Source organism: Diplotaxodon limnothrissa, linkage group LG18, assembly GCF_057381915.1.
Source record: "Diplotaxodon limnothrissa isolate DT_005_m linkage group LG18, D_limnothrissa_male_GT1.1, whole genome shotgun sequence".
Classification (NCBI taxonomy): Eukaryota; Metazoa; Chordata; class Actinopteri; order Cichliformes; family Cichlidae; genus Diplotaxodon; species Diplotaxodon limnothrissa.
Window position 1 is genome coordinate 40,110,333 of NC_140613.1, and position 27,279 is coordinate 40,137,611.

The following is a 27,279-nucleotide window of genomic DNA, read 5'->3' on the forward strand; positions in this document are numbered from 1 at the left end:
AAGAACAAACAAAACCTATACTGGGAAAACTAGCCTGAAGCCTGAGGCATGGAGGGAATGACACACAGCAGCGATGCAGCAATGCAGACGATCCGACGACGCGCAAAGAGGGAAACGAGGAACCGGAGGGAGACACAGCGAGGGGAGCAAAAGTAGACACTCTGACATAGCACAAAGACTATCAAAGTAAAACAGGAAATACGACACGTATGTACAGTCACAGAGACACAAGACCAGGACGCAGAGGCACAGACTGGACGCTGAACAGAGGGAGCACAGAATCCAAACCTAAGAACAAAACTCTTAAGAAGAATTAAACACCAGATAATAATAATCAAAACAGCACAACCAGAGAATCGGATCATAAACCATAATACACAATAATACCAAAACCCACGAAACTCAGAATGCTGGATCAAGCTGACCCAGAACCATGACTGTAGATCTTTAACTTCTTGATTTTGTTCTTTGCTTGGAAATAACAGTTCACTCAAATTCACTATTGGTGTTTGTGCTGCTGAAGTTTCATATACTGTAAATATTTATCCCTCAGTTGTTGTAAAAGTCACATTTGCAGGACTAGAAGCCTAAAACCAAATAACACCTTACAAATACGATCATACATGCAAAGTAAGGCTTGCACACCTTCGTAGACACAAATCAAAAAAGACATTGCAGTTGCCATTCATGAACTACTTAGTAATATGTTTAACTGTAGTAACCTTTCGCCATTCAACACTTCACAGAAACAGGATTTCAACTGCTGTCAGTTCAAATAACTCTCACGACTTTTAGTCACAATTCAAAAAAGTAGTATTCTCTACATTTGTTTTTCTATGTAAAGAAACAGCATTTATGAGATCATCATCATATTATTATTACTGTTATTATTATTTACTTTTATTATTCTTAGGTATTTTGTCTCATATATATGATTAGACCGCTGTTTTGCCAAAATTTGAAATAATGATGTCATTGTAAGTAGAACCTGTTACAGGGCAAAACCAACATGATGAACGCCGGCTAAATTCTGTTTTTGTTGACAAAATAAACCCATTTCAAAGGACACGCTGTGCTTGCTTGATAATTATCATAGGTGTAATGAAGAACACTAATCAGCTCTTCATCATTGCATCTGTTAATAGGCGGGATATATCAGGGAGCAAGTGAACATTTTGTTTCTTTGCAAACAGTTTCGCCTAGCAAAAGTCAGCAACTTCCAGCAGCCTCTCGCCAACTGGTTGGGTAATTTCCTAGCAGCTGGAAGTTGAAAGGGGCTGCCAACAGTCTCAAAGGCCTTAATGATCTATTTTCCCCCGAAAAGCCTAAACCTACAACCCTACCTTACACTCTCATCTACTTTTCTTGTCCTCTTGCAGATTCACGTACACCCTAGGAGAAGGGATGTGGCTGCCATTAAGTAAAAGCTTTGTCATCCCCCCTGCTGAGCTCGCCATCAACCCATCAGCCAAATGCAAGACAGACATGACAGTCATGGAGGATGCGGTAGATGTAAGGTGAGAGACATTTTCTGCACTGCACTTTTCTTCAGTGTTACTTTGGGAGTCATGACAGTCCAACTAAAAAGAAATAAAAGGAGTCATCGAGCAGTGAAGCAGGGTAGGATTTTGCTGACCGCTGCACCAAGCTGAAAAGTACCTGAAGGAGTTTCTTCTTAATGCTGCACTTGAAGGATTGCAAAGACTTTCTGTCGACTCTAGTAAAAACAGACAACTCTCTGACATGTTTTGTATCCTCACGTAATCAGCATTTGTTTTTATTCATTGCTGTTGCTGTGAGTTTTAATCAGGCCTCTGAGGATTTTGCCGAGGTGGTCGTGATTCAGAGGGCAATGCAATTCTGCAGTCTAACACAAAAACATTTATGAATAAAGGAAAAAATGCCAGAGTTTAAAAAGAAAGAATTGCTTGGCAGTTCAAAGCCACTGAGAGCGTTTGAATTGTTAAATGGTTCATAAGTCCAAAGAAAATCTACTCTGTGTGCAGTGACTGTGGGCTGCAGAGAGAGCTGTAAATGAGCCAAAACAGTGCTGCAGAGTTAAACCGGGCTCAACTGATGACATGTATTACACAGTGGAAGCAATGCCCCTGAGCATTCTCTTTATGTCTAATGAGAAATGGACAGACATGCTACTTGGGGTTGGGGGTTAAATCGAGAACATACCCACCCAACCCATAAAAGGTGATTTTTAAGGTAGTGCTGAAGAATTTGTGTTATTTCGACAGTCACTGACACGGCAAGCAGGAAACATGTCTCACTGGCTTGTTATCTTGACCATCTACAACAGCTGTGGATTAACAACCACGATGATCCTACTCTGGTCCAGATCACTGGAGATGTGTGCAGCAATGTAATCTGTCCGGGACACAAAGCAAAAACCAAATCATTGGATCCAGTATATGCTCTAGCTAGCTTTTAGCAAGTTAGCTAGTGGTGCAAATGAGCACAGACACATGAGCGTATCTGAAAGAGCTCTCTCTCAGAGTGTGGTTTGTGCTTCACTTAAAAATCACATTAACTTCCAGACTGATGGAATAAGATGGATAAGAAAATATCTCAATGTTTATTTAAAATATGCTTTTATTTTGTGTGTAGTGTAGGTTGGGTACTGTTCTGTTCAAAAATGCTTACTGGCAAACAGATTTTCACTGGAGACATGGGACGGGTGTGTGCAGTCATTCTGCGCTTTTTATAGGCAACTTTGGGGTGGAGCTAAAGGTAACCATGCTGGATCAGAGGTTTAGTCCAGAAAGAGATGTCTACATAACAAGGAAGCCATGTGTTTATAAAAAACAGAAGTTAGACTCCTATAATAAAATAAATATAGTGGAGCAGACTATTTCTGTTATAGTCTGTGTTTCTAACTAATTAAAATAAATCCAATTATCAAATTTACATTTTTCCGTATGCCTGAGCCTTCAGCGTTTATGTTTATGCTTCATTGACCAGCCAAAATACGAGGCTCTCTGTTCAACACGTTCTCATCCCAAAACGTGACAAATCGTCGGTATGTTACGCAGTGGGAATGAGAATGCTCTATATGATCAGTTATGTCCCATTTAATTACATTTATTTAAGTTACTTAAATTAGTCAGGGGTATGCTCAAATATGACCAGTACAGGGCAGAATTTCACAGCATCTTTCAGTATCTAGTGAACTCTTTTGGTCATTTCTTTGTTTGATTTAGTTTTTTGGTGGATAAATAAGGAACCTGAGAAAAGTTTCCACCAGTGTCCTGAAGTTAGTGACCTTTGGTGCTCTGTTTTGTCCAGATAAAATTTATTGTGCATTGAAGACCCCAACATAACACATCCTCTTCTCTGAAAATGAAAACGACTAAAACTTTTAAATGTTCAAAATTATTTCAGATTAATTTTCTGAGAGTCGTAATTGTGTGAAGAACAGAGCAGCACCGATTAGTCTGGTAATTTCAGAGCAGTTAATGGCAACGAAAAATCTTTTCTGCTGGAACACTTGTTTTGTTTTTAATTATTTAACGTGTTTTCCAGAGAAAGAAAGAAAGTGAGAGACAGAAAGAGACAGTAGTACAAGCAGTGCTTGTCATAAGTGATATATTATGGATGAGCCCTTTAGATTCACACTTTACATTCCAAAACAAAAACACAGTAACCTTTTTGCACGTGTCTAAAGTCTAAATATTTACTCTAAAAGATCCCTGGTCCTCTTAGACATATGACACAAAGACAAGAGTTTAGGTAATAATATATTTTTAATTCTTTTGGTGCACGGATAAAAAATATCCACATAAGACTGAATCAACAGTAATATCAACAGTATTACTGATCAGGTTTCTGTAAGATCATCTCTGTAGACCTCGAGCATAAAGACTGCTGCTCACTTCTACTTGAAGGACAGACCAGTAATTAGTTTGATGCAGAACCGACTTTGCTTGTTGGTGGATAGCTTTAAGATTCACCCAGATTAACAGTTAACATGATTTATTATGTTTTAGAAAAAAATATGTCGGAACAGGATTAGTTTGTAGAGAAGAGGTCGGTCCTTTAGTGTCTGCTGAAACATTCAGTGTCAACAAGTTAGTGTGTAACAGTGTAAAGCGCTGCTCTGTTTTACTTATTTTCCCTGTGATATTATACCAGGTAAAGTTCGACTCACCAGGTGATTATCAGCATTTTTGTGAAGCCTCATAAACACAGAGGGAGCTTTTTTTATATTTGAATCCCAAAGAGTTCAGAAATGTAAAGAAAAACTGATTAATTTCATTCATGAAAACACCTCCAGACATGTTTCTGTGTATCATAGTTATAGGGTACATTTGTTATTGATTGCATAAAATATCAACTCATTATTGATAAACAGGGCCAACTAGATTTCGGCATAAAATAAAATTGTGGCTGGATATGAAGGGTGTTCATCTAAGATGACAGGGATTATGGATTAGCCCTCAGATGATTTAGTCATCTGATATACTGCTCTTAAATTAATGAGACATCCACGAAGGCAGCTGCCCACCTGATGACCCATGCTGAATGAATGATGTGTCATCTGTGATCGCTGTCAAGCCACTTCCTAAAGGAAAAGAAAATCACAAAGGTGTCAATCTGGAGTTAAAACAGAAGATGTCAGTAGATTTTATTCTGCGAGGACCATGAATGCCTGAACTGAATCGCTTTGCAGTTTAACAGCAGTTGTTTCAGTTACCTTCTGGATCAAAGTGGTTGAGCAGCAGGCTGAATGGCAGGAAGACAGATAGAAATTGACACCCCTGGGCTACTCTACTGTCACTAAAAAGAATACAGAGAAAAAGTTTGGCTTCTGCGTTCCTATACATGTGAATGGAAAACCATACATCTGTCAAACAGTAAGAGAATAACAACTTTAGATGACAGAAGACGATGTGACGGCCATTTATAACACAATCCTTACTTGCATGAGTTGGTCTATAGTGCTCTTTGTCAAATGCAGTGTCATTTTTTTAGCCTGAAATTGAATGACTTTGATTCAAAATACACAAAATTTAAAATATTTACCACATTTAAACATGTTTAACTGTGAAGCTCTACATGTAGATGTTTTATGGGACAGTGGTGACAGAGTTGAAGGGACCCTTGACACTGTCACAAGAACAACATTTGTCAGATTCCCACTAAAGCAGGCAATGACCTGGGGGACACCAAGGTGTTCCCAAGACAACGGGCATATATAAACTCTCCGGGCTGCCATGGGCCACCTCTGGGGTCTCCCTCTGTGGTCCTGGTAGGACATGCCCAAAAGACCTCACTTGCCTGATGTGGGAATGGGGAAAGGCCATTTATTAAATCTGTCAGCCACTGAGGTTGATGAATTTTCACGCTTAGTGATTTCTTTTTTAAATAGAAGCAAAGTCATTTGACTTGGTTCATTATACTGATGTGGCTCTGAGAGGATTGTTGTGATTATTTATCATATTGTTTCAATGAATTTCACACTGAACAAGAAAAAGGATTAATTATCGGGAGAAAATATTTGGGTGTTTGTTGCAGGCATACAAAACCAATTTGATGAAAGCGACGTATAGACACATACGAATGTAAGACTCCAGCTGTGAGTGTTTTACTAACTAAAAGTGCTGCCTGAGCCACAGCTGGTTGAAAGGATTAGTTATCAGAACAGGAAGTGGACATATGTATATTTTTAGCTTGTTACTGACAGAAATGATGATATGATGTCGGAGTTCAGTGTTGTTTAGTGTTAGACTTTATTGTCAGCGCTGGAAGCAGCATCTATATGCAGTGAGATGAAATGCAGAAATGTGGGGGACACAGTATTCCTGCATTTCTTTGGCACTTTGAGAAGTACTTTCAGAAGTATTTTACACAGTTGTTTGTTTAAAAGCTTTTTTTAAATGCCTGAAAAATATGGATAAAGAGAAGAATAAGGTGCAGAGATGTAGGTATAGAGCTCAGAAATTCTGTCACCAGGTTACTCTGAGTATTTTTCATTTAAAGCAATATTGTAGGAACCACCATTTCTCATCAAATTGGCTGCGGTAGCAGAAACTATGGGAAGGTTTTGTACACCGCTGAACACCTCTAAGGAATTATTTGTCACCAGCTCAGCAGTTATCTTTCTTCATTCAGCCGCTCACATTTACAATTAATGTATTCATGTTTAGCCTCTTTACGTCCCTTTGCTATGTTTACATTCTTTAATTGTATCTCACTCTTCAGCATTTCATTTTCATTTGGCAGTTTATTGCTGTGTAAATGTGTCATTTCTCTGATCCGATGAAGGCTCCTCTCAGCTTCCCCAGACGCCAAGGGAACAATGTTAGCACCTTCTTGAACATGGTCAAAGGAGCTTGCAAAGAAAAGCGTCTGGACTTCTTTAAGTTGCTTGAAGACGTTTCACCTCTCATCCGAGAAGCTTCTTCAGTTCTAAGGTCAAATGGTGGAGAGTCCCAGATATAAACCTAGTGGGAGTAACCCTCCACAGAGGGACAAAAGGACCCCCTGATGATCCTCCAATCGCCTGAGCCAAGGTGTGAAACTGGGTGTGGGTCCCAATCAGCCAGAGTTTCGGGTGTGTTCATTGTGAAACCTGGCCCCACCTTATCATGCGAATTCCTGAGGTCAGATGGCCCAGGATGTGAGTGGGCGTTAAGGCGTCTGGGAAGGGATCTCAAAACTGGAATATAGATGGCAGAGAGTTGGTGTTGTAAACCCCGCCTCTGTTCAAAGATGGTCGTTCACAGTGGACATAGATGGCTTCTTTCACTCCTCTTTCAAACCATCTGTCCTCTCTGTCCAAAATGTGAACATTGGCATCCTCAAAGAGTGACCTTTGACCTTTAGATGCAGATGGACTGCTGAGTCTTGTCCTGTGGAGGTGACTCTTCTGTGTTGTGCCATGCGCTTGTGAAGTGGCTGTTTGGTCTCTCCAATGTAGAGGTCTGAGCATTCCTCGCTACACTGTACAGCAAACACCACATTGTTAATTCTGTGTTTTGGCGTTTTGTCTTTCGGGTGAACCAGTTTCTGTCTGAGCGTGTTGCTGGGTCTGAAATACACTGGGATGTCATGCTTGGAGAAAACTCTCCTGAGTTTCTCTGATACACCGGCTACATAGGGGATGACAATGTTGTTGCGTCTGTCTTTCTAATCCTCCCTCGCTGGTGTCTGGTCTTCTTTTCTGTGCCTCTTTGCTGACTTTAAGAACGCCCATTTAGGATAGCCGCAGGTTTTGAGTGCTTCCTTTACATGTGTGTGTTCCTTCTTTTTTCCTTCAGGCTTAGAGGGAACATGTTCTGCCCGATGGTGTAGGGTCCTAATTACTCCAAGTTTGTGTTCCAGAGGGTGATGGGAGTCAAAGAGGAGGTACTGGTCCGTGTGTGTGGGCTTCCGATAAACTTCGATGTTGAGTTTGCCGTTCTCTTCAATGTGCACAGCACAGTCCAGGAAAGGCAAACAGTTGTCCTTTGTGTCTTCCCTGGTGAACTTGATGTTTTTATCCACAGCGTTAATGTGCGCAGTGAAGGATTCCACTTCTTGTGTCTTGATTTTGACCCAGGTGTCGTCCACATATCTGTACCAGTGGCTGGGTACTCTTCCTTTGAAAGAGCCAAGAGCCTTCCTTTCCACTTCCTCCATGTAAAGGTTGGCTACAATAGGTGACACGGGGGAGCCCATGGCACAGCCATGTTTTTGTCTGTAAAAGCCTTCGTTGTATTTGAAATATGTAGTGGTGAGGCAGAGGTCTAACAGTGTGCAAACATGGCTGTGCCATGGGCTCCCCCGTGTCACCTATTGTAGCCAACCTTTACATGGAGGAAGTGGAAAGGAAGGCTCTTGGCTCTTTCAAAGGAAGAGTACCCAGCCACTGGTACAGATATGTGGACGACACCTGGGTCAAAATCAAGACACAAGAAGTGGAATCCTTCACTGCGCACATTAACGCTGTGGATAAAAACATCAAGTTCACCAGGGAAGACACAAAGGACAACTGTTTGCCTTTCCTGGACTGCGCTGTGCACATTGAAGAGAACGGCAAACTCAACATCGAAGTTTACCGGAAGCCCACACACACGGACCAGTACCTCCTCTTTGACTCCCATCACCCTTTGGAACACAAACTTGGAGTAATCAGGACCCTACACCATCGGGCAGAACATGTTCCCTCTAAGCCTGAAGGAAAAAAGAAGGAACACACACATGTAAAGGAAGCACTCAAAACCTGCGGCTATCCTAAATGGGCGTTCTTAAAGTCAGCAAAGAGGCACAGAAAAGAAGACCAGACACCAGCGAGGGAGGATTAGAAAGACAGACGCAACAACATTGTCATCCCCTATGTAGCCGGTGTATCAGAGAAACTCAGGAGAGTTTTCTCCAAGCATGACATCCCAGTGTATTTCAGACCCAGCAACACGCTCAGACAGAAACTGGTTCACCCGAAAGACCAAACGCCAAAACACAAACTTAACAACGTGGTGTTTGCTGTACAGTGCAGCGAGGAATGCTCAGACCTCTACATCAGAGAGACCAAACAGCCACTTCACAAGCGCATGGCACAACACAGAAGAGCCACCTCCACAGGACAAGACTCAGCAGTCCATCTGCATCTAAAGGTCAAAGGTCACTCTTTCGAGGATGCCAATGTTCACATTTTGGACAGAGAGGACAGATGGTTTGAAAGAGGAGTGAAAGAAGCATCTATGTCCACTGTGAGCGACCATCTTTGAACAGAGGCGGGGTTTACGACACCAACTCTCTGTCATCTATAATCCAGTTTTGAGATCCCTTCCCAGACGCCTTAACGCCCACTCACATCCTGGGCCATCTGACCTCAGGAATTCGCATGATAGGGTGGGGCCAGGTTTCACAATGAACACACCCGAAACTCTGGCTGATTGGGACCCACACCCAGTTTCCCACCTTGACTCAGGCGATTAGAGGATCATCAGGGGGTCCTTTTGTCCCTCTGTGGGGGGTCACTCCCACTAGGTTTATATCTGGGACTCTCCACCATTTGACCTTAGAACTGAAGAAGCTTCTCGGATGAGAGGTGAAACGTCTTCAAGCAACTTAAAGAAGTCCAGACGCTTTTCTTTGCAAGCTCCTTTGACTACGATGACCTGGATGACTGAGAACCTTCACAGACTTCTTGAACATGCTGTTGCACTCTTTTGAACTGTGTTCAAACGTGTTTGATTATAAATTTGTCAATATGTCATGTTCATATTGATTAGCTGGCGTCATAATTAAAATGACTGGATGAAAAATCAGTAAGAATTTTGGAAATACTTTATTATTTATATGTGTTTGCATTGTTTTGAGATGTTATTCCCAAAAACGTATGTATTTCTATGTGTGTTGTATGAGAGCCAATCAGCTGTCATTGTAATTGTCACTGTATCAATGATATTAGGAAGTCATATTCAGAAAGACGCTATATTTTTCCTTTCATTTGTTGATGGTGAGTTTCACCTCCCTGTCTGAACAAAAATAAGTCCACTGCAGGGTATAACTTGGCATTTAATCACACATTTACTTATAACCGTTTCATTCATGTTAATGGTTCCAATAATTGAGGCTTACATTCAGTTTATATTTCAAAAGCAGGCAGCTGTCTCTATAAATATATGACATGTCCTTTGTGGTGGAATTAAGGCATGACAGGACCACAGATCCATGTTTTGAGCCATCTTTATTTAATATTTGCATCACACCACCACAACCCCACACCAACCCCTGAGTCCCCGTGTTTTAACACGGCGGGCGTGATTGCGGATGTCGTGCAGGTGCGTCCGCACGGCACCGCAGACCACGCCCCACCACGTCCTTGTTCAACGTTACCAGTGTGACTTTTTTGGTTTTTAAATCCAGTGTGTTTGTTACATAACGCAGAACTATTTCAGCAGAAGCTCTTAATAAAATCAGGATAATTAACTGTGTTTTAACCTGTTTGTTTTGCTTTTCTGGTGAGAATTTAAACAAGGTAAGCCATTCCAATGACTTAATAAAGCGATGGTGTTCTGACCGTAACATCACTTACATCAGATAACCGTTTTAATTGTCTGTCGTCTGTCGTTCTAATTAGATAAGTGTGTTTGGATCCATTGTCAGTGCCAATTAAAAGATTATAATCTGATCTGAATCTGGAAAACTGTAATCCAACAGAAAAGCTGAAACTTTTAGGACTTCCTTCCCATCAAACACCACCTTGTTTTACAGAGAGAGATCTCGTGATCGTATTGTTCCATGTTTAATGCCTGGAGGGGATGACTCCTTTTTAATGTTGAGCACCAGAAACATTGCACATGGGATGTAATGAAACATGTAAAAGAGTTTAGGGAAAGTCATGAGTCTTACAAGTGTATCATTTGATGTGTTAGTTTTTGAGACCATCATTTTATTCCCCGATGAAAAACCTAAACAAATTGCATGTTTCGTTAATTAATTGAGAATTTTTCTTTAAAATAGTCTCCGCATGAAAGCTCGTAGCATGTTCCACTGTTGTACAACAAAATTGTGTAATACTGAAACCGTTTCCTGAAATAAAAAAGCCTTTAACATTTCTCCTGTGCTATCCTCACCCTAAATTCAGTTTGGCAGACATAGTTGGGCGAAAGCATTTCAGATAGTTGTAATCAGATCGTTCTTTCTTTAATCTAAATGTTTGTCCTGTCTGCATTAAATTGGTTTTGACATCCAAACGCCCAAATATTTCCTCCCAAATGGACATTATGATGATCATTCTTTCCAGCGCTTTGATACTTTGGGATATAATGAATGTTGTAGTAGCCTCAAAGACTCACCAACAAAGCTTTGAACCTTTTTTTCTTTTCTTGTGGGATGTTTAATGGTAAACACAGTAGTGTCACCCACAGATTTTGGGTGTGATTTGACTTTAATTAGGGTTCTAAAATATCCTAGCATTCGAACTTGCAGTTAGTTTCATCATCTGCTGAAGCTCTCTTCAATAGGTTCCCTCTGAATAAATGACAATAAAGCAGTGGGCAATTATAATGGAAAAATTGGTTTGTAAGATAACATTAAGTTGAGTGTGAAAGGGAAGGAAACTCGCTTCCTTTTCTACCAGGGAATTTAGAGGGGAGTTAGGGAAGTTGAAAACTAAATATTTCTTTTAGTTCCGCAGAAGTCATCAGTTTCCCTGCTAAGCCAAGGTTCATGGCAAGGCTATTACACCAGTTCTTCTTTATCACCAGCAGCACTATTCCTCTGAAAAAATAGCTACTGATTTAGATTCTGTGAGGAAAAGCAGCAGTCCACTCTGCTTTGTTCTTCATCCTCAACCATCTCAAGTAGTTACACTTGTGCCCCTCTACTGGATGATCTGCTCATTGACCTTGCAAGAGGTTTACCGGCAAAAATAATAAATAAATAAATAAATCGTAGTTACTCCGAGTGCTCTGAGCAAGGTTAAAGCAATGAATTCATGGTGTGTCTTATCTCACAAGTCTGCTATTTTGCATAACAACTGTGCTGTAAAAACTCATTGCTTTTCTCATGATGATTACACAGAATGAATTAAACATGCAGGTGTTTGTAATTCATGAAAGAAGATATCTCTTTATGAGAAAAATGAGAGCAGAGTGTCAGAACATGTCTCGCAAAGCAGACTGTTGAAGCACTGCTCTGACAGTTCCTCATTTTCCTGCCAGACTGAAATGTGATCTAAAGAAATGTGATAACCTAATCAGTTATAATGAGAGTGAATGGAACATTCCTGACATCGAGGCATCGCTAATTGGATGTTGAAGTGTTAGTTTGTTTGAAGTTAGCATTTCGTGCGCTTTTTAAAACAGTATTGATTCTTCAGAAGGATATTATAATAAATCCTTTAATTAAACAAGCAGTCTCACTAAGATTGGGAACAATGTCCAAACAAAGCAAAGAAAAATACAGACAGGCACATTATACAGTACATGTTCAATAATCAGAGGTGGTAAAAGTACAGACATTTTTTAATTAAGTAGAAGTACAAATACCTGTTTTTAAAAATACTCCAAGTGAAGTTGAAGTACTAAATCTACTTCTTTATGCAAGTAAAAGTAAAAAAAACTACAGGCTTAGTTTTGTATCACAGTATGAAATTACATAATTTATCAAAACACATCTTGTGGAAATTCAGTATGTGATTATAAATGACAACAGTAGAAGTAAGCTTTAAATTTGCAGTTTATTGAGCGTCCTTTACCTTTTAATCTAACCTCTCTTCTTCCTTCTGTCCTCTCTGCCTCACATCTTTCTCCATCTCTGAGTAAAGTTCTCACTGTGTCCAGCAGCTGGACCTTTAGCCGACCACACATGGCGCAAAAATAGTTTGTGTGCTGATGTTTGTTGGGCGAATAGAAACGTTGCATTTCTATATACCTGCCAATTTAAAAAGTGTCACTCTGTTTTATACTCACTCCTTTTCAGTCGCAATAGCTAGATGCTGAAGTACCGCGACACATGCACTCCTACTGTAACCTCCGAGTAGAAACGCGAGAAACCTAAAGTAACGAGCCTGTTTTAAAAATGTGAAGTTTCATTGTTTATGTGGCTTGGTTGATTTATCGATAGCAAAGACATTTTTCAGTTCAGTATGAACAAAAATGTCCACACTTACATAATAATTAATTTAATTATATGTAAATGTATTATGTTATGTAAAAGAGTGTAGTGAAAATACAATTGAATTCATTTGTATGCATTCAGTTTATACCAATTACATATTTCAGCTGCATTTTACTTTGTTTATTTCTTCATGTTTATTAAAAGTGAAGAATTTATTTATTTATTGTGCAGTTAGTGTTAAAAAAGTCCTCCAACCTTACATTGCAGACGCTGTCTTTAATGTAATCAAAGAGCAGAGGTAAGCAAGGAATCTGTAGAGGAGAGCTTTCTAAATTTGTATCATGTTCTGTGTTCAGGACGATTTCACTTTTTCATATAATGGTGAGTAAGAAAGAAACACCTGTGGTAAGCTCTTATGAGTCAAGAGGCTTCATTATGGTCGTATTGTAAAGATATGACTATAATGAAGCTTAGTCAAAACTGTGGATTGTACAGTGATCGTACAACTAATGAATGAGAAACAGGATCTGTTTCTATACAAACATCCAATGTGTGTCTTTCATTTTCTTCATAGGTGTTAGGGTTAGGTGGTAAGTGAATATGGACCATATGATGGTTTTTGTGAAGCTGTTAATACAATGCACATAGTTTTGGACTTGTGATTGTCTTAGAACCATTTAAAGGACTGCTCATCTACTAAAATGTCATTATCCACTGAATCATATGAGGTCTATGAAAAGTACAGTGCATTACTGGTAATTATGGAGAGCTGCAGTAATATAATTAAGCATATATGCTACAGCTCTGCTGGGAAAATATCTAAATTCTGACTGCTCTGGTTGTAAAATGTTATTTGATCCCAAATACAGTTTTAGATAATAATTTATTAGGGATTTTTGCTAGGTAAGGCCATTTTAAAAGGGATGGTAATTATTTAAGTCACTAGGATCGCCACCTCTGTGGAAGGGAACGCTAGATTAGATCGTCCTCACCCTAAAAAAATGTCCAGTTGTCCTTACAGCTTATCGATGTGGAATATTTGGTGCAGAACAAGCTGCCAGTCATATAAAAGATTGCTGACAGATCATTGACAGATGATATACCTATGGTGGGATGCCTGGGGAATGGAAGTGTACTGGTACTGATTTTCCAGAACAAGGCTGATATGCACAGTTGTAGTAACTAGAGAGGAATAAGTGAGCCACACCATGAGGCTGTGGGAAAGAGATGAAGCTGGGTTAAGAAGCAGGAGTATGGCTTCATGCTGAGGAAGAGGAGCTTTGCTGGAGAAGTACAGAGAAGGTCAGAAGCTACACTGTGTCTTTGTGGAGCCAGAGAAAGCATATGATAAGGTGCCAAGAGAGGAACTGTAGGACTGCATGAGGAAGTCAGGAGGAGCGATGAAGTATGTGAAGGTGGAGGACAATAACACAGCGATGAGGGGTGTGGTATGAGAGACAAAGGTTTCAAGCTGGCTGTGGGATTACATCAGGGTACAGCTCTGAACCACACCGTAAAAAAAAAATCCTAAAGAAACAGTAATATCCCGGCAGCTGGGGCGCCAGAATAATACCAGAAAATAGCTTTCACATGAAATACAGTTATTTTCAGTAATGACAATACAGTTTGTTGCCCTACTTTTACATGGGATTTTGCCTTTTTCAAGTGCTTTTAACTCATTCACTGCCATTGACGTCTATAGCCGTCAATTGCAGTGAATGAGTCAATGGGTTTAACTCATTCACTGCCAATGGCTGGCAGTGAATGAGTTAAACATTAAATTAGGAACATTTTAATGTGATTAAACAATGAAATTACCTATAAACAAGGTCAATGAATGCGGCAATATGAATAATAATACTTAAATGTACAGAAATATACAGTTAACAGTTGGTTTAAATAATAATGGATTGCATTCATGCAGCGCTTTTTGAGACCCTCAAAGCGCTTTACAATTCCCCTCTGGCCATCACCAGCAGGTGAAGTGTCTTGCCCAAGGACACAACGACCGAGAGTGTCTGAGCCGGGGCTCGAACCGGCAACCTTCTGATTACAATGCGAACCGCCAACTCTTGAGCCACGATCGCCCTAAATAACATTAATAATAATAATTATGTGATGTAAAAAAAGTTTATAAGAATCATTTCATATATTTTTCCATAGCATAACATTTGAATTCAACAGTTCAATCTTTCAAATAGAGCAGTAGAGAGTAGTGAAGAAGAGAGGGCAGACAGGGTGGAGTAGGTGAGAGGAGGGTCAGGGGTGATTTATGACAGAACAAACAGATTTACAGCAAAGGATGCTGAATGCTTGCTATCATGTATGACTTGGGGAAGGTGGTGGTTATAACAAAAAGACTGGAGGTGGAGATGCAGAGGGTCAGTGTGATGGAAGACGATGCTGGGGAAAGGGTGAGAAGGAGGCAACCCATAAAGGGAGCAGCCAGAAGAAGAAGATGGATGGTTATTGCAGCATGGTTAGTGATGTGAGCTCTGGCAATGAAAAAGGTACTATAACAGAGTTTTATTATTTAAAACAAAGTTCGGTTAAAAAAATCCTCATTAAAATCTTTAAATTCCTTTCCTTTATGAAATATCGTTGCTCTGGAAACTGCCTTTCTTACACATTTTGTTGGGCAGTAGCTCCTCATATCTTGAGGAAAAATTGGAGTAGTATTCAATTCAATTCAATGTTATTTGTACAGCACCAAATCACAACAACAGTTGCCTCAAGGTGCTTTATATTGTAAGGTAGCCTACCCTAACCCAGGCTCCGGGAGGGGCGGGGCCATCTGCTGCGACCGGTTGGCATGAGAGAAGGAAGACAGGATAAAGACATGCTGTGGAAGAGATCCAAAGATTACTAACAAGTATGATTCAATGCAGAGAGGTCTATTAAACATATTCAGTCAATGCATCATGGGAATCCCTCAGCAGTCCAGTTATGCTATTGCAGCATAACTAAGGGAGGATTCAGGGTCACCTGGTCCAGCCCTAACTATATGCTTTAGCAAAAAGGAAAGTTTGAAGCCTAATCTTAAAAGTAGAGATAGTGTCTGTCTCCTGAATCCAAACTGGAAGCTGGTTCCACAGAAGAGGGGCCTGAAAACTGAAGGCTCTGCCTCCCATTCTACTTTTAAATACTCTAGGAACAACAAGTAGGCCTGCAGAGCGAGAGCGAAGTGCTCTAATAGGGTGATATGGTACTACAAGGTCATTAAGACAAGAGTAGTAGACACTTAAATGCAATATTTCTTTAAAAGTTAGGCATAGTAGGTTTGTACTGTTTAGTCATGTTGGACTAGAGCTCAGTTGCTCAATTGATGCAAAGTTTGTGTAGTGCATCCAAGCTGTCAGAGAACCAGTCTAAGTTTAAGTCACGCAAAAAACCAACCTCAGAGATAACATGTGATGGAATTCATTTGGCAGCTGTTTCCAGGAAGCGTCCTAGAAAAGTGGCAGTTTGGCATTGTTATAAATTCAGTTCAGTCCTGAGCCAAAGTAACTTTATACATGTGTATGAAAGTAACTTTACCATTCATTAAAGAAAGTTAATTTAGAGTTGTAAAAACGCAGAACAGATGGCAGACAACCCAGCACTCACCCCCATCATCACTAAGTGCTTAGAGCAGCTGGTCCTAGCACACTTCAAATCCTGTCTCCCCCCCACCCTGGACCCCCACCAATTCGCATACCGCCAGAACAGGAGCACAGAGGATGCAGTCTCCATCGCACTGCACTCTGTCCTCTCACACCTGGACAACAACAACACCTACGCCAGAATGCTGTTTATAGACTTCAGTTCAGCATTCAATACAATCCACCCCTCACAGCTCATCAGGAAACTGACAGACCTGGGCATCAGCTCCCTCATCTGCAAATGGTTACTGGACTTCCTGACCAACCGCCCCCAACATGTCCGGCTGGATAACCACTGCTCATCTACAATCACGATGAACACCGGTGTACCACAAGGCTGTGTGATGAGCCCTTTCCTCTACTCCCTCTTCACCCACGACTGCAGGCCTGCTGATGGTTCCAACACCATCATTAAGTTTGCAGATGACACCACGGTGATTGGCCTCATCAGTGACAACGATGAGGGAGGGAGGAGGTGGATCGTCTGGCTGAGTGGTGCGACACAAACATCCTGCTGCTCAACACTGAGAAGACCAAGGAGCTCATCGTGGACTCCAGGAGGAATGCTGACCCACATCCACCCATCCACATTAAGGGGACGGCTGTGGAGCGTGTGAGCAGCTTCAAGTTCCTGGGAGTCCACATCTCCGAGGATCTCACCTGGACGACCAACTGCTCCAAGCTGGTCAAGAAGGCTCACCAGCGCCTCTTCTTCTTGAGGACTCTGAGGAAGAACCACCTGTCCTCAGACATCCTGGTGAACTTCTATCGCTGCACCATCGAGAGCATCCTGACCAACTGTATAACAGTCTGGTACGGGAACTGCTCTGCCTCGGACGGCGTTGCAGAGGGTCGTGAAAACTGCCCAGCGCATCGCCGGAGCACCACTTCCTGCCATAAAAGACATCTACAGGAAGCGGTGTCACCCATCACATGGACTCTTCACCCTCCTGCCCTCTGGGAGGCGCTACAGGAGCCTCCGGACTAAGACCACCAGGTACCGGAACAGCTTCTTCCCCACAGCTGTCAGACTCCTGAACTCTGCCTCCTGACATCTGACCCACGTTAACACATGGACTGAACACACACACACCCACAATGGACAACTGTACCCTCAAACACACAATAATAACATGGACTGAACCACCACTCACAACCACCAGCACTTTATATAGCCTCTGTAGGAATTATATCTCACTTATCTTAACTGCACTACTGTATAGCTCTGTGTAAATAATCATTCTGTACATTCGATAATCTTTAATCCTACAACTGTTTACAACTTGCATAGTTCCCATCTCTGTATAGCTGTATATCCCAGATTCTGTAAAGTTATTTATTTCATATTCTGTATAGTTTTTCATATTTATATCCTGTTCATAGCCTGTACATAGCTTGTACTCACTACAGCCTGTACATACTTATAGTTATAGAATATTCACAACATACTTCATACCGTGTACATTATAACATACCATAATAGACCCATTTCTGTAATATACTCACATATCTATATTATTGCTAATATATATTGTAATATATCTATATCACTAAGGCTACGTTCACACTGCAGGTCTTGATGCTCAATTCCGATTTTTTTTGTCTGCTCGTTCACACTACAAATAAAATGCGACAGCAAACGCGCTCTAGTGTGAACGCTCAAAGCGGCCCGCATGCGCAAAAGAAGACGTCATACACAACGCGCTCTGTTTAGACCCAGAGCAAACAGTATTGTTTGACTGATGGCCCTTAATGTAAAGACTTCGGACTTCATGTTTCCCGATTTTTGCTTTAAGTTATTTTGTTATTTACATAATAATGTAGATAACCTAATAATGATCCTTATTGCTGTTTTAGAGGAGCGCTGCTTCAAAGGATAGTTGCAGATTTCTGTCAGAACCTGCAGGTTATGCAGTACAAATAAAATGTTAACGTTTCTCCAACGTTGTCTTCCCAGCAGTTTCACCGGATGGCCAGGAAGCGTTCACGATGTCTTCTCTGGCGCTGATAATTGGCGTCTGTCTTGTGTCAGTGACGTAAAAGACGGATTTAATGCGACTTGACCGTTCACACAGCAGTCGCTTTCTGAGACATCGGATATGTATCGGATTCAGTACCACATACGAAAGTGACCCAGATCGGATTTGAAAATATCGGATTTGTGCTGTTCACACTGTCACACCATGATCGGATATGGGTCGCATAGGGTCAAAAAAATCGGAATTGATGCGCTTTCGCCTGCAGTGTGAACGTAGCCTAAAGCACTTCTGGATGGATGCAAACTGCATTTCGTTGCCCTGTACCTGCATGTGGAATGACAATAAAGTTGAATTCTATTCTATTCTATTCTAAAGGTTGTGCCAGGAAATGCATCCAGTATAAAAAATTTCACTTTCAGGGGGATGAAAAAGAAGTCATGAAATATACTTTTTGAAAGCCCCACAGATACACCTGGCTGAAGGTAATTACTTTTGTGTATTGCTTTTGTATTTGCAGAGAGGAGTTGATGATCAGTTCATCGTTTGACTCTTTGGAGGTTCTCCTGGACTCTTTTGGACCTGTCAGAGACTGCACCAAAGACAACGGTGGCTGCAGTCGCAATTTCCGCTGTATATCAGACCGCAAGCTTGATTCCACTGGATGTGTGGTGAGTCCTTTTTTTCTGTTATAAAACTGCCTGCAGTACCTCAGGTTTTGCTGAAAATCTAATCAAAAGTATTACTGGGCACCATACAGCCTTCATATAACTTTTTATGACTGATATGAGAGCATAGTTAGTACGGTCAGCAGATCCAAACAGTCGGGCTTTTTCGACTTGTGGTCACCTGGGATTTTTTTACTAGTTAATATTCCAACTTAACTTTGTGTGTGTAGTCTAAGTATAAACACAACTGCATGCCACAATGACCCACAAGGACAAATAGCAGATCGGCAGTCTCAGCAGATTGGTACTCTCTAATGCTTCTGAGTAGACACTTTGACTTTGCCTCTTGTCTCATATGCCTCTTAGCCTGACAACACATTCATTAACTCCAGGTGGTGCTTAGCAACCAGGAAATGTAGCAGCCAGGTTTGTTTTGTTCTCCATCTGTTGGGGGTTTCAGCAATAGCATTCTTGTTATTTGCAGAATCTTAGCACTGGCTGCTAGTGTTTTGCTTCTGCTAAATCCCCCACTTCTATTGATAAGCTGTCAGGCACCATCAGTCCTAACAATTTAATTTCTTTTCAAGTACTTTGATACACTTGAGTAGAGCCTTTGAGGTGGGTTTGGAAGATGCTATTTATGCAATCCAGTATTCTTCTTGCCTGTAATGCATCTCAATGAGAGGCAGAAGAGTTTGTGAGAGTTTTTTAAATGGGAAAATGCTTTTTATATAGAGGCAAGCATTTCCAGCCAATTATATACAGTATGCATGATAAACAGTTGCTCAGACAAGTAAATATTATTCAGGCATTATGGAAAACACATGCAGGAGTACATTTATTGACTTTCCTCATTTGGTTTAAATCATTAAGTTTGAGACTGCAGGCTAAAATTGCACGAGCTTCAAAAATGTGGAAGGAATATCGAAACCAGATCAATCAGTCTGTCTCATTAGCTAATATATCTTATCCATAATGTTATTGTCTATTAGTCTCTTTTTAAGCTGAGAAATGTGCTATTTAAAATGTTAATTCAGTTAAAGTGGAGGAGTTCAAGTGTCTTGGGGTTTTGTTTATGAATGAGGGGAAAAGAAGAGTGGGAATTTCATCAGATGGATCGGTGGAACATCTGCAGTGTTCTGGAGGTTGTATCCGTCTGAGTGTAAGCAAAGGTTTTGATTTTCTGGTCAATCTGCATTCTTACTGCACCTATGGCCACAAGCTGTGGGTAGCGAATGAAAGAATGGGATACTAGTCATGGAAATAAGCCTCCTCCGAAGGGCTAGAGCCACTAGTCCACATAGAAAGGAGCCAGTTGGAAATACTTCTCCTGCACGCCTCTGAAATTAGTTGTTCTCGGGCATGGTCAGCTGTGCCTTGCTGCAAACACAGGACATGTTAGTGCACATCATAGTTCAATGCGTAATGCACTGTAAGCAATATACCCTGACTTTTTATTCTTTTGTTGTTGGAAGACTCTTTTAGCTGTCATACTTTCTAGCCCTGAATGAGTGCAACTAAATATTTGCCACTGCTTGCACTGAGGTTTGCATTAGCATAAATGCTAATATTGAGGACGGTCAGCTAAACAAAACAAGCTTCCTGTTCTACACTGCAAACAAAACTTAAAAGTGTGTTGATTTTTTTAAATGTTTATTCAAACATTTTTTTACATTGTGACGTTGTTCAAGCTTATTTAGCTGGAGAAATCTGTCACACGTAAAGTATTTATTGTATGTATTGTGCTGTTCACCACCAGAAACGATAAACACTGTGAAAGAAGACCTGTAAGTAGCACCAGCATTGCACTGAAATGTAAGAAAGGGAGATATCTAATTTCCATCATGCACCAAGAGATGACTGAATGGATATTTTGGGTCAGAGTCATGTGGGTATTTTATTATGTGTTGTGTAGATAAGATTTTTTTCATGCTGGTCTCTCATGTGGGAAAGCACAAAAAGGAATATCAATATTTGGTTGTGACAACCTTCCTTTAGACATTACCGGATGATGTTAAACTAAAACTCGTGTTCTAGAAGACTGCTTTATGTTGCAGTGTGTTACAAATCCTTGACAAAAGCATCAGGAAAAAACCCAAATTTCTTCTTGATGAAATTAGTGTCAGGTGGATCCAAAGAAAAACTCTTAAAATATTCGTTTCCATGGAACTCCTTTTTCAAGTCTATTAATTATTTACCCTTCTCTGTATTTTCATCCCTGTGAGGATGTTCTACTGTAAATTTCTTTTAGAACTGAAAAAAGAACATAGATGTACTTGCAATGCATAATATGCACTGTGACACTGGTCTATAATTGTTCCTTTTTTCCATATATAAAATGTTCAGTGTGCTGCAACAAGAGGCTGCTAGCTAGATGTGACTGATAGACACGTATGTAGAGAACTGTAGTTAGACCAAAGATAAATAATCACTGCAGGGCTGAAAGATTGACAGGTGGGATGCATTATCTGTTCAATCTGTTTTCACACCCTTTTTCCTGTCTAATTAATACTAATACCACCTGTTTTCCAACATTTCCTTTCTAATGTTTGCATAAGCCAGACCTTCCCAAAGTGTGGGGCCCGCCCCCTAAGGGGGGTGCAGAGCCATTGCAGGGGGGGGGCGCGGGATGAAAAGGGGGGAAAGAAAACAAAACGCTTGGACACTGCTAGCACGGGGCGCCCACACAAACGCAAAGCAGGAGATGAAGCATCGCTGAATATGTTTCCAAACCAACTTCATTCTGAATCAGAATCAGAATCAGAATCAGAATGGGTTTATTGCCAGATGTTGAGGTTTACAACATTAGGAAATTGCTGCGGTGCTTCAGTGCAGACAATAAGAATTAAAGTGCTATGTAGAAAGAAAGATATGTGCATGAGATATACATGAGATATATACATGAGAATAAGAATTATGAGTGCTACGTAGAAAGATATATACATGAGTGCAGGTGGTGATCAGTGCCAGACATGAAATGATGCAGTGACACAGCGTAGGGTCATGTGTTAGTGGCGGGGACAGTCATGTGGTTATTGTTCATGTGTCCAACAGCAGAGGGGAAGAAACTGTTCTTGTGGCGAGAGGTTCTGGTGCGAATGGACCGGAGCCTCCTGCCTGAGGGGAGCAGGTCAAACAGACTGTGTCCAGGGTGAGAAGGGTCAGCTGAGATCCGGGCTGCACGCCGCAGTGTCCTGGAGGTGTACAGGTCCTGCAGAGATGGGAGTCTGCAGCCAATCACCTTCTCAGCAGAGCGCACAACACGCTGCAGTCTCTGTTTGTCAAAGCCAAAGACGAGAAAATATGGTGAAGCAAATCTGCCCTTTGGCTTCACCTGCACAGGTGCCGAGGTAGGTCTCCCTGCAGGGTTGGCTTTCCCTTCGTCGGGAGCAGCGCTGGGCTGTTTAAATCACGGACAAACAGTATCCCACATTCTTGATTTTTAGTTCACAAACACATCTCATAATGACTAACTACTCCTGACATTTTGGAGATGTAAAACTTTTTTCTTGTAAAACAAAGGGGGGCCCAGCAAAAAAAGTTTGGGAACCACTGGCATAAGCTCTCAGGAGTTGGAATGTTGGCAGTTGGTATCTCTTCTACTTTAGCTGCTTCACTCTGCAGTCTTTGATCTCTTATGCTTTAAAGGTTTCTTATTCTTTTTGAATGACACATGCCGTCATTGTCCCATTTTTTTTAACAACCACCTATTATTACAAGCAAAGCCACTGATATTCCGATACAGTATACCGCACAGGCACACATTCCTCTCCTGTCCATCACCATACAGGACCACTGTCAGCTCCCATTGCATATATTACTGTGATTTTTAGTAGTTGTCTTGTGACTGCTGAGCTAATAAACAAGCCTTTCATCTGTCTAATGAGGGTGGTAAACTGGCTGGGCCCTAGCGTTCTGATTCCACATTAATCAATTAACGCCTTGTCTCAGTCCACACTGCCAGAAGCTGCCCTGTGTGCATTTAATATCTTTTCTTTCGAGAGAGTCAAGTGATGCTGGCGGTCTGTGCTGACTGACCTCCTCCATCTAGCTGATATATTGCTCTCCTGAGGAGAGGCAGCATGCGGCACCTGTGGAAGTGAAAGCGTAATAATCACAAGATGATTGTGAGATTAATTAGCTTCTTCTTGTCACTTGTCTCCTCTGCAAAATGTTGGAAAGCAAGGATGTTGTTGACAGAACAGATTGCCACCAAGATGGAATGACTAGAATAGCTGGGCACCATCCAAACAGCCCGTGTAGTGAGTTTTGTAGCTTGATACATAAACCTGCAGTACACAGGACATGCCAGTCATTGCTGCTGCTTACTTCTGTGTGTTTTGGTGTAGAGCTACTTTATAGAACCACCTTAGGCGTTTTGTGCACACAGTATAAGACAAGACTTAACTGGGACTGTTTGTGGTGTGTGACCGGGACAATGTTTATATCGGGGATGCAAAGAGAGTATGGAAAACAAAAGGGTCATCAGCACTGACTCTGAATCACATCTACAGACAGAGCTTCATAAAGTTCTGTCTTTAGACTAACAGCCAAAACTTCGTAGCTCTAACTTTTATATATTTTCTCAATACAAGTACAGAAAATGTGGGTAAAGTGTGTAGTAGTTTAATAAGACTGACAAGTGTGAATAATTATAAAAGAACAGAAAATTAGAAAAGAAATAACAAATAAAACCCTCAAATGTATCAAACTGTACTAATTTATAAAACTAGATACTAAAAAAGTAAACTGAAGTAACAATAGTTTCAAATTATTTTAGCAAATCCTTTGTCAAATACTCCAGGATTGTGGTATCTATAAAATCAATATGCTGATTATTTATTGTTTATATTATAACAGTCCAGATTTTTAATGTTAACAGACAACATGCTTATGAAGTAAAGCAGATGTTGTGTACAAAGTAGAAACAAGCAGGTCAATCAGATATTGTTTTTAGTGACTGTAGGTTGTGATGTAACTTATGTAGCATCCATCCATCGTAAGTGTTCTCTGTGGATGGATGTTCTTCCACCATCTAACTATGTCTCCAGTTAAAGCAACAGAACTCTACAGGAACAGAGGAAATGACTTCCTCCTTGTCACATGATGCTTTGGCAGAATTTCTTTGAGTCACACAGCTTCCACGGCCTCACTGAACTCCTCCCACATCTGAGATTTTATTTCAGCTGCTGCCAGCGCTGTGCATGTTTGGCCTCCTGATACCTGTCAACTACCTTCAGAGTCCCAGAAGCCACACGCATTTATCACTGTAAAGATAAACAATGGCAGTAGCTAGACCAGTATTTCGACACACCACCAAACAAAAAGTTTCCCCGGCGCACCAGGTATAGCTCAGTTTGTCCCAGTATACCTTTTTTTGCTTTCTTCTGACCACTACTCAGGCTGGGCCTTCATCATCATCTTCATCTTTTCTCCAGGACCCAGGTCAGACTGACTACTTTTTCTTTTCAAATATTTATCTATTTATATTGCGTCGTCTCACTCACAGCATAACTATTATGTAATTCTTCTTCGTCTTCTTCTGTTTTACTAGCAGTTAGCAACCCATTTTATTAGAGCAGGTAGTTGTACTGCCATCTAGTGGTAGAGAATGTAAATGTTCTGCCCATTACTCACGCCGGGCGCTTAGAGTACTAATCAGGTGGAATCTTCCACGACACACCTGATCATTTCTCACGGCACACCTATGTGCCACGGCACAGTGGTTGGGAAACACTAAGCTAGACAACTGAGTGTGTGTTCATATAAATAGGATAAGAGGAATTAAGGTGGTTCTGAAGACAAAAGAGTTGGGGTCGAGCTTATTACTATTGAGGTGTTCCTAACAAAGTGTCCAGTAATAATAATTAGGTCAGTAATATTATATTAGTATGTTGTATATTCCCCATTATGATATGAATATGTAATTCCCATAAGGAAAATAGAACGTCTGTACTCTCGTATGTATTTTGACTCCTTGCTCATAGATATTAGTAAACTGAATAATATTTTTAATATATGCAGTCTTTCCCTTTGATGAGGGTACAATACTATGCTCTCAACTTAATAGTTTTAAATGAATCTGAAAGAGACACCACTTTTTTTTGATGCTTTTCAGTTTATAATGATATAACCTAATTCAACGTTGAACCATTGGTCAACTGAAGGTATAAACAATCAAAACAACAAAGATGTAATAGCTTTACATCTCAATAACTGTTGGTTTATCTCCACAAACTACAGTCTATAAGGCCAAACAGTTCTACAGACATGCGCTCACCACAGCACAAATCACCTCTAAAAAGGCTTCATGTGACAAAGAACTAACCCCCTTTGCTCCTCTTCATTAAATCTGGCCAGCCTCAGACTATATACTTGAAACTCATCCAAAATATGTACAGTATACTGTACAAAATATGTACAATACCGCATAAGACCAACAAATACACGGCTTGCAGCCAGGTGCCCTTTAATAATATTTCTGAACGGCACCATACTGTATGGAACTGGCTAAAGTACTTCTTCTCTCCTGTATTGGTGTTATTCCCTTTAGGCAGCAAAAAACAATCTTGACTCAGATCACATTTTGGGACACTAAGCAGTGCTGAGTGGAGTCAATACCTGGCAGAGATGTAGGTAGACCTCAGCCCTGAGGAGGAATAGGAGCACATTAGATTGTCACTTCTGATGTTTTCTCTCCTCGGGTCACTGGACTTCTGTGTTTATGTGTTTGAAATTAGAAGTTTAATAAAAGGAAGCGCTCATCTACTGCGTTTTGTATGTGATGTTCAGTATTAACTTTATTTGAAAATAATACATTATTTGTTAGATGAAGATGAAGGTGGAAAGATTAATGGCACAAACATAAATGAATCTACTGTCGCATTAATAATAATAAAAAAATATATAATTGTAATAGTAGAAATACACATCCTGAACCAGAATCACAAGTTGAATGTGACAGTTTTAATATGATGTAAAAGATGAGGTAGTTCCTCTGCTCATAACAATCGGAAACCATACGTGATTTAGATTTGGAAAAACTCTCCTTCAGGTTTAAAGATCACTTGAAACATATCACTGTGTCCTGTTCTGTTCCTGACCAGACATCAGCTCCTGAATCAAACCATCTCATTTTGGTGTCTAGGTTTATAACCCCCGAGACCACACAGCAGTTTTTAAAGAGTGAGCCTGCGCTGTCAGGCCAGAAGCATGACGCCTGCCATGTTTGTTATCTTTTACAATATTCACAAAGGTGCAGACCATGAATTTGTCACTCAGACTCAGGGTGGAGCCGTGATGTATTATTTTAATGTGCTGATGGAGAACATTTCATATAAACCACTTGAAGTGGTACATGTCTTTGGAAGATGTCATGTACAATCTTCCAGTCCAAATGTAACTCCCACCCTGTTCATCAGCCAGACTAAGCTCTCTATGTCTCTTGTCCCAAATGAAATCAAGTGTGAAAACTTAGTGATTTGACACAGTGGACGAGATCCAACTTGCATCGCAGATGCATAAGTGCAGTTGGTAGGAGCAGGGCTTTCACGAAGCAGCAAAAATGGGACATGTCCTTGTCATTCTTCATAATGCTTTCTTCATCGGTGTCACGGCTTGATGTAGTTCTCTCTCGCTGCAGACGGAGGTGTTCCTAAGCACTAAAAAGAATTATGCCAGTATTAGCATATAGTCTTTTTCTTCTAGTCAGTATAAATGTCTGTGGATACTGGTGTATTGGATCCTTTTTATTAAAGAACCCTTCACAATCATTTTATCCCAGATTCTGCAGTGTTGTGCCAGAACCCTATGGCAGTTAAATCAGTCAAAGTTTTGGTATCAAAGAACAGGACCCCACATAGCAGACAGGTCTAGCCCAGATCTGGTGTCAACCCGGCACTGCTGGCTGACTTCTGGCATGTTAAGTGGTATGTCATCCAAATATGGGCCAGGCCTGGCGTAGATGGCACTGTTTATGTGATGGCATGCCACATCTGGCCTGATTATGGTTTGGTTTATGTGGCCCAGGCTCATAGAAAACAGGTCTTCCCCTGATCCAGCATCAAACTGGCACTTCTGACTGACTGGTGTCATGGCAGGGTGTCTGTCAACCTGATGTTGGCCAAGTCTGGCAATGATGGCACTATTTATGTTCCTATTTTCCTATTTTAGGTAGAAGACCCAAATGCTATGTTGCAATACTATATTGCTGTGGTTGCCAATGTTTCAAATGCAGGTTTGACAGGTTTGTGAGTGTAAACTTTATCCAAAACCTACTGAGGGTTTACTCATGTTTACCACTGGGTGGCTGTAGCTCAGGAGGTAGAGCTGGTCACCTACTGATCGGAAGGTTAGTGGTTCGATCCCTGGCTCCTCCAGGCTGCGTGTTGAGAGTATGAATGTGTGTGAATGTAGTAAGGCAGCACTCGGTTTAGA

General features: G+C 40.8%; 1 protein-coding gene across 3 annotated transcripts in view; it reads left to right on the forward strand.

The window, feature by feature from the left end:
• astn1 (astrotactin 1) overlaps positions 1-27,279 on the forward strand; it is a 482,098-nt gene that overhangs the window by 203,192 nt on the left and 251,627 nt on the right. For all 3 annotated transcript variants that reach the window (XM_085377645.1, XM_085377646.1, XM_085377647.1), the window contains exons 11-12: positions 1,380-1,517; positions 18,696-18,846. In XM_085377645.1, coding sequence (XP_085233771.1) covers positions 1,380-1,517; positions 18,696-18,846 — 289 coding nt within the window. The remainder of the gene's footprint in view (positions 1-1,379; positions 1,518-18,695; positions 18,847-27,279) is intronic.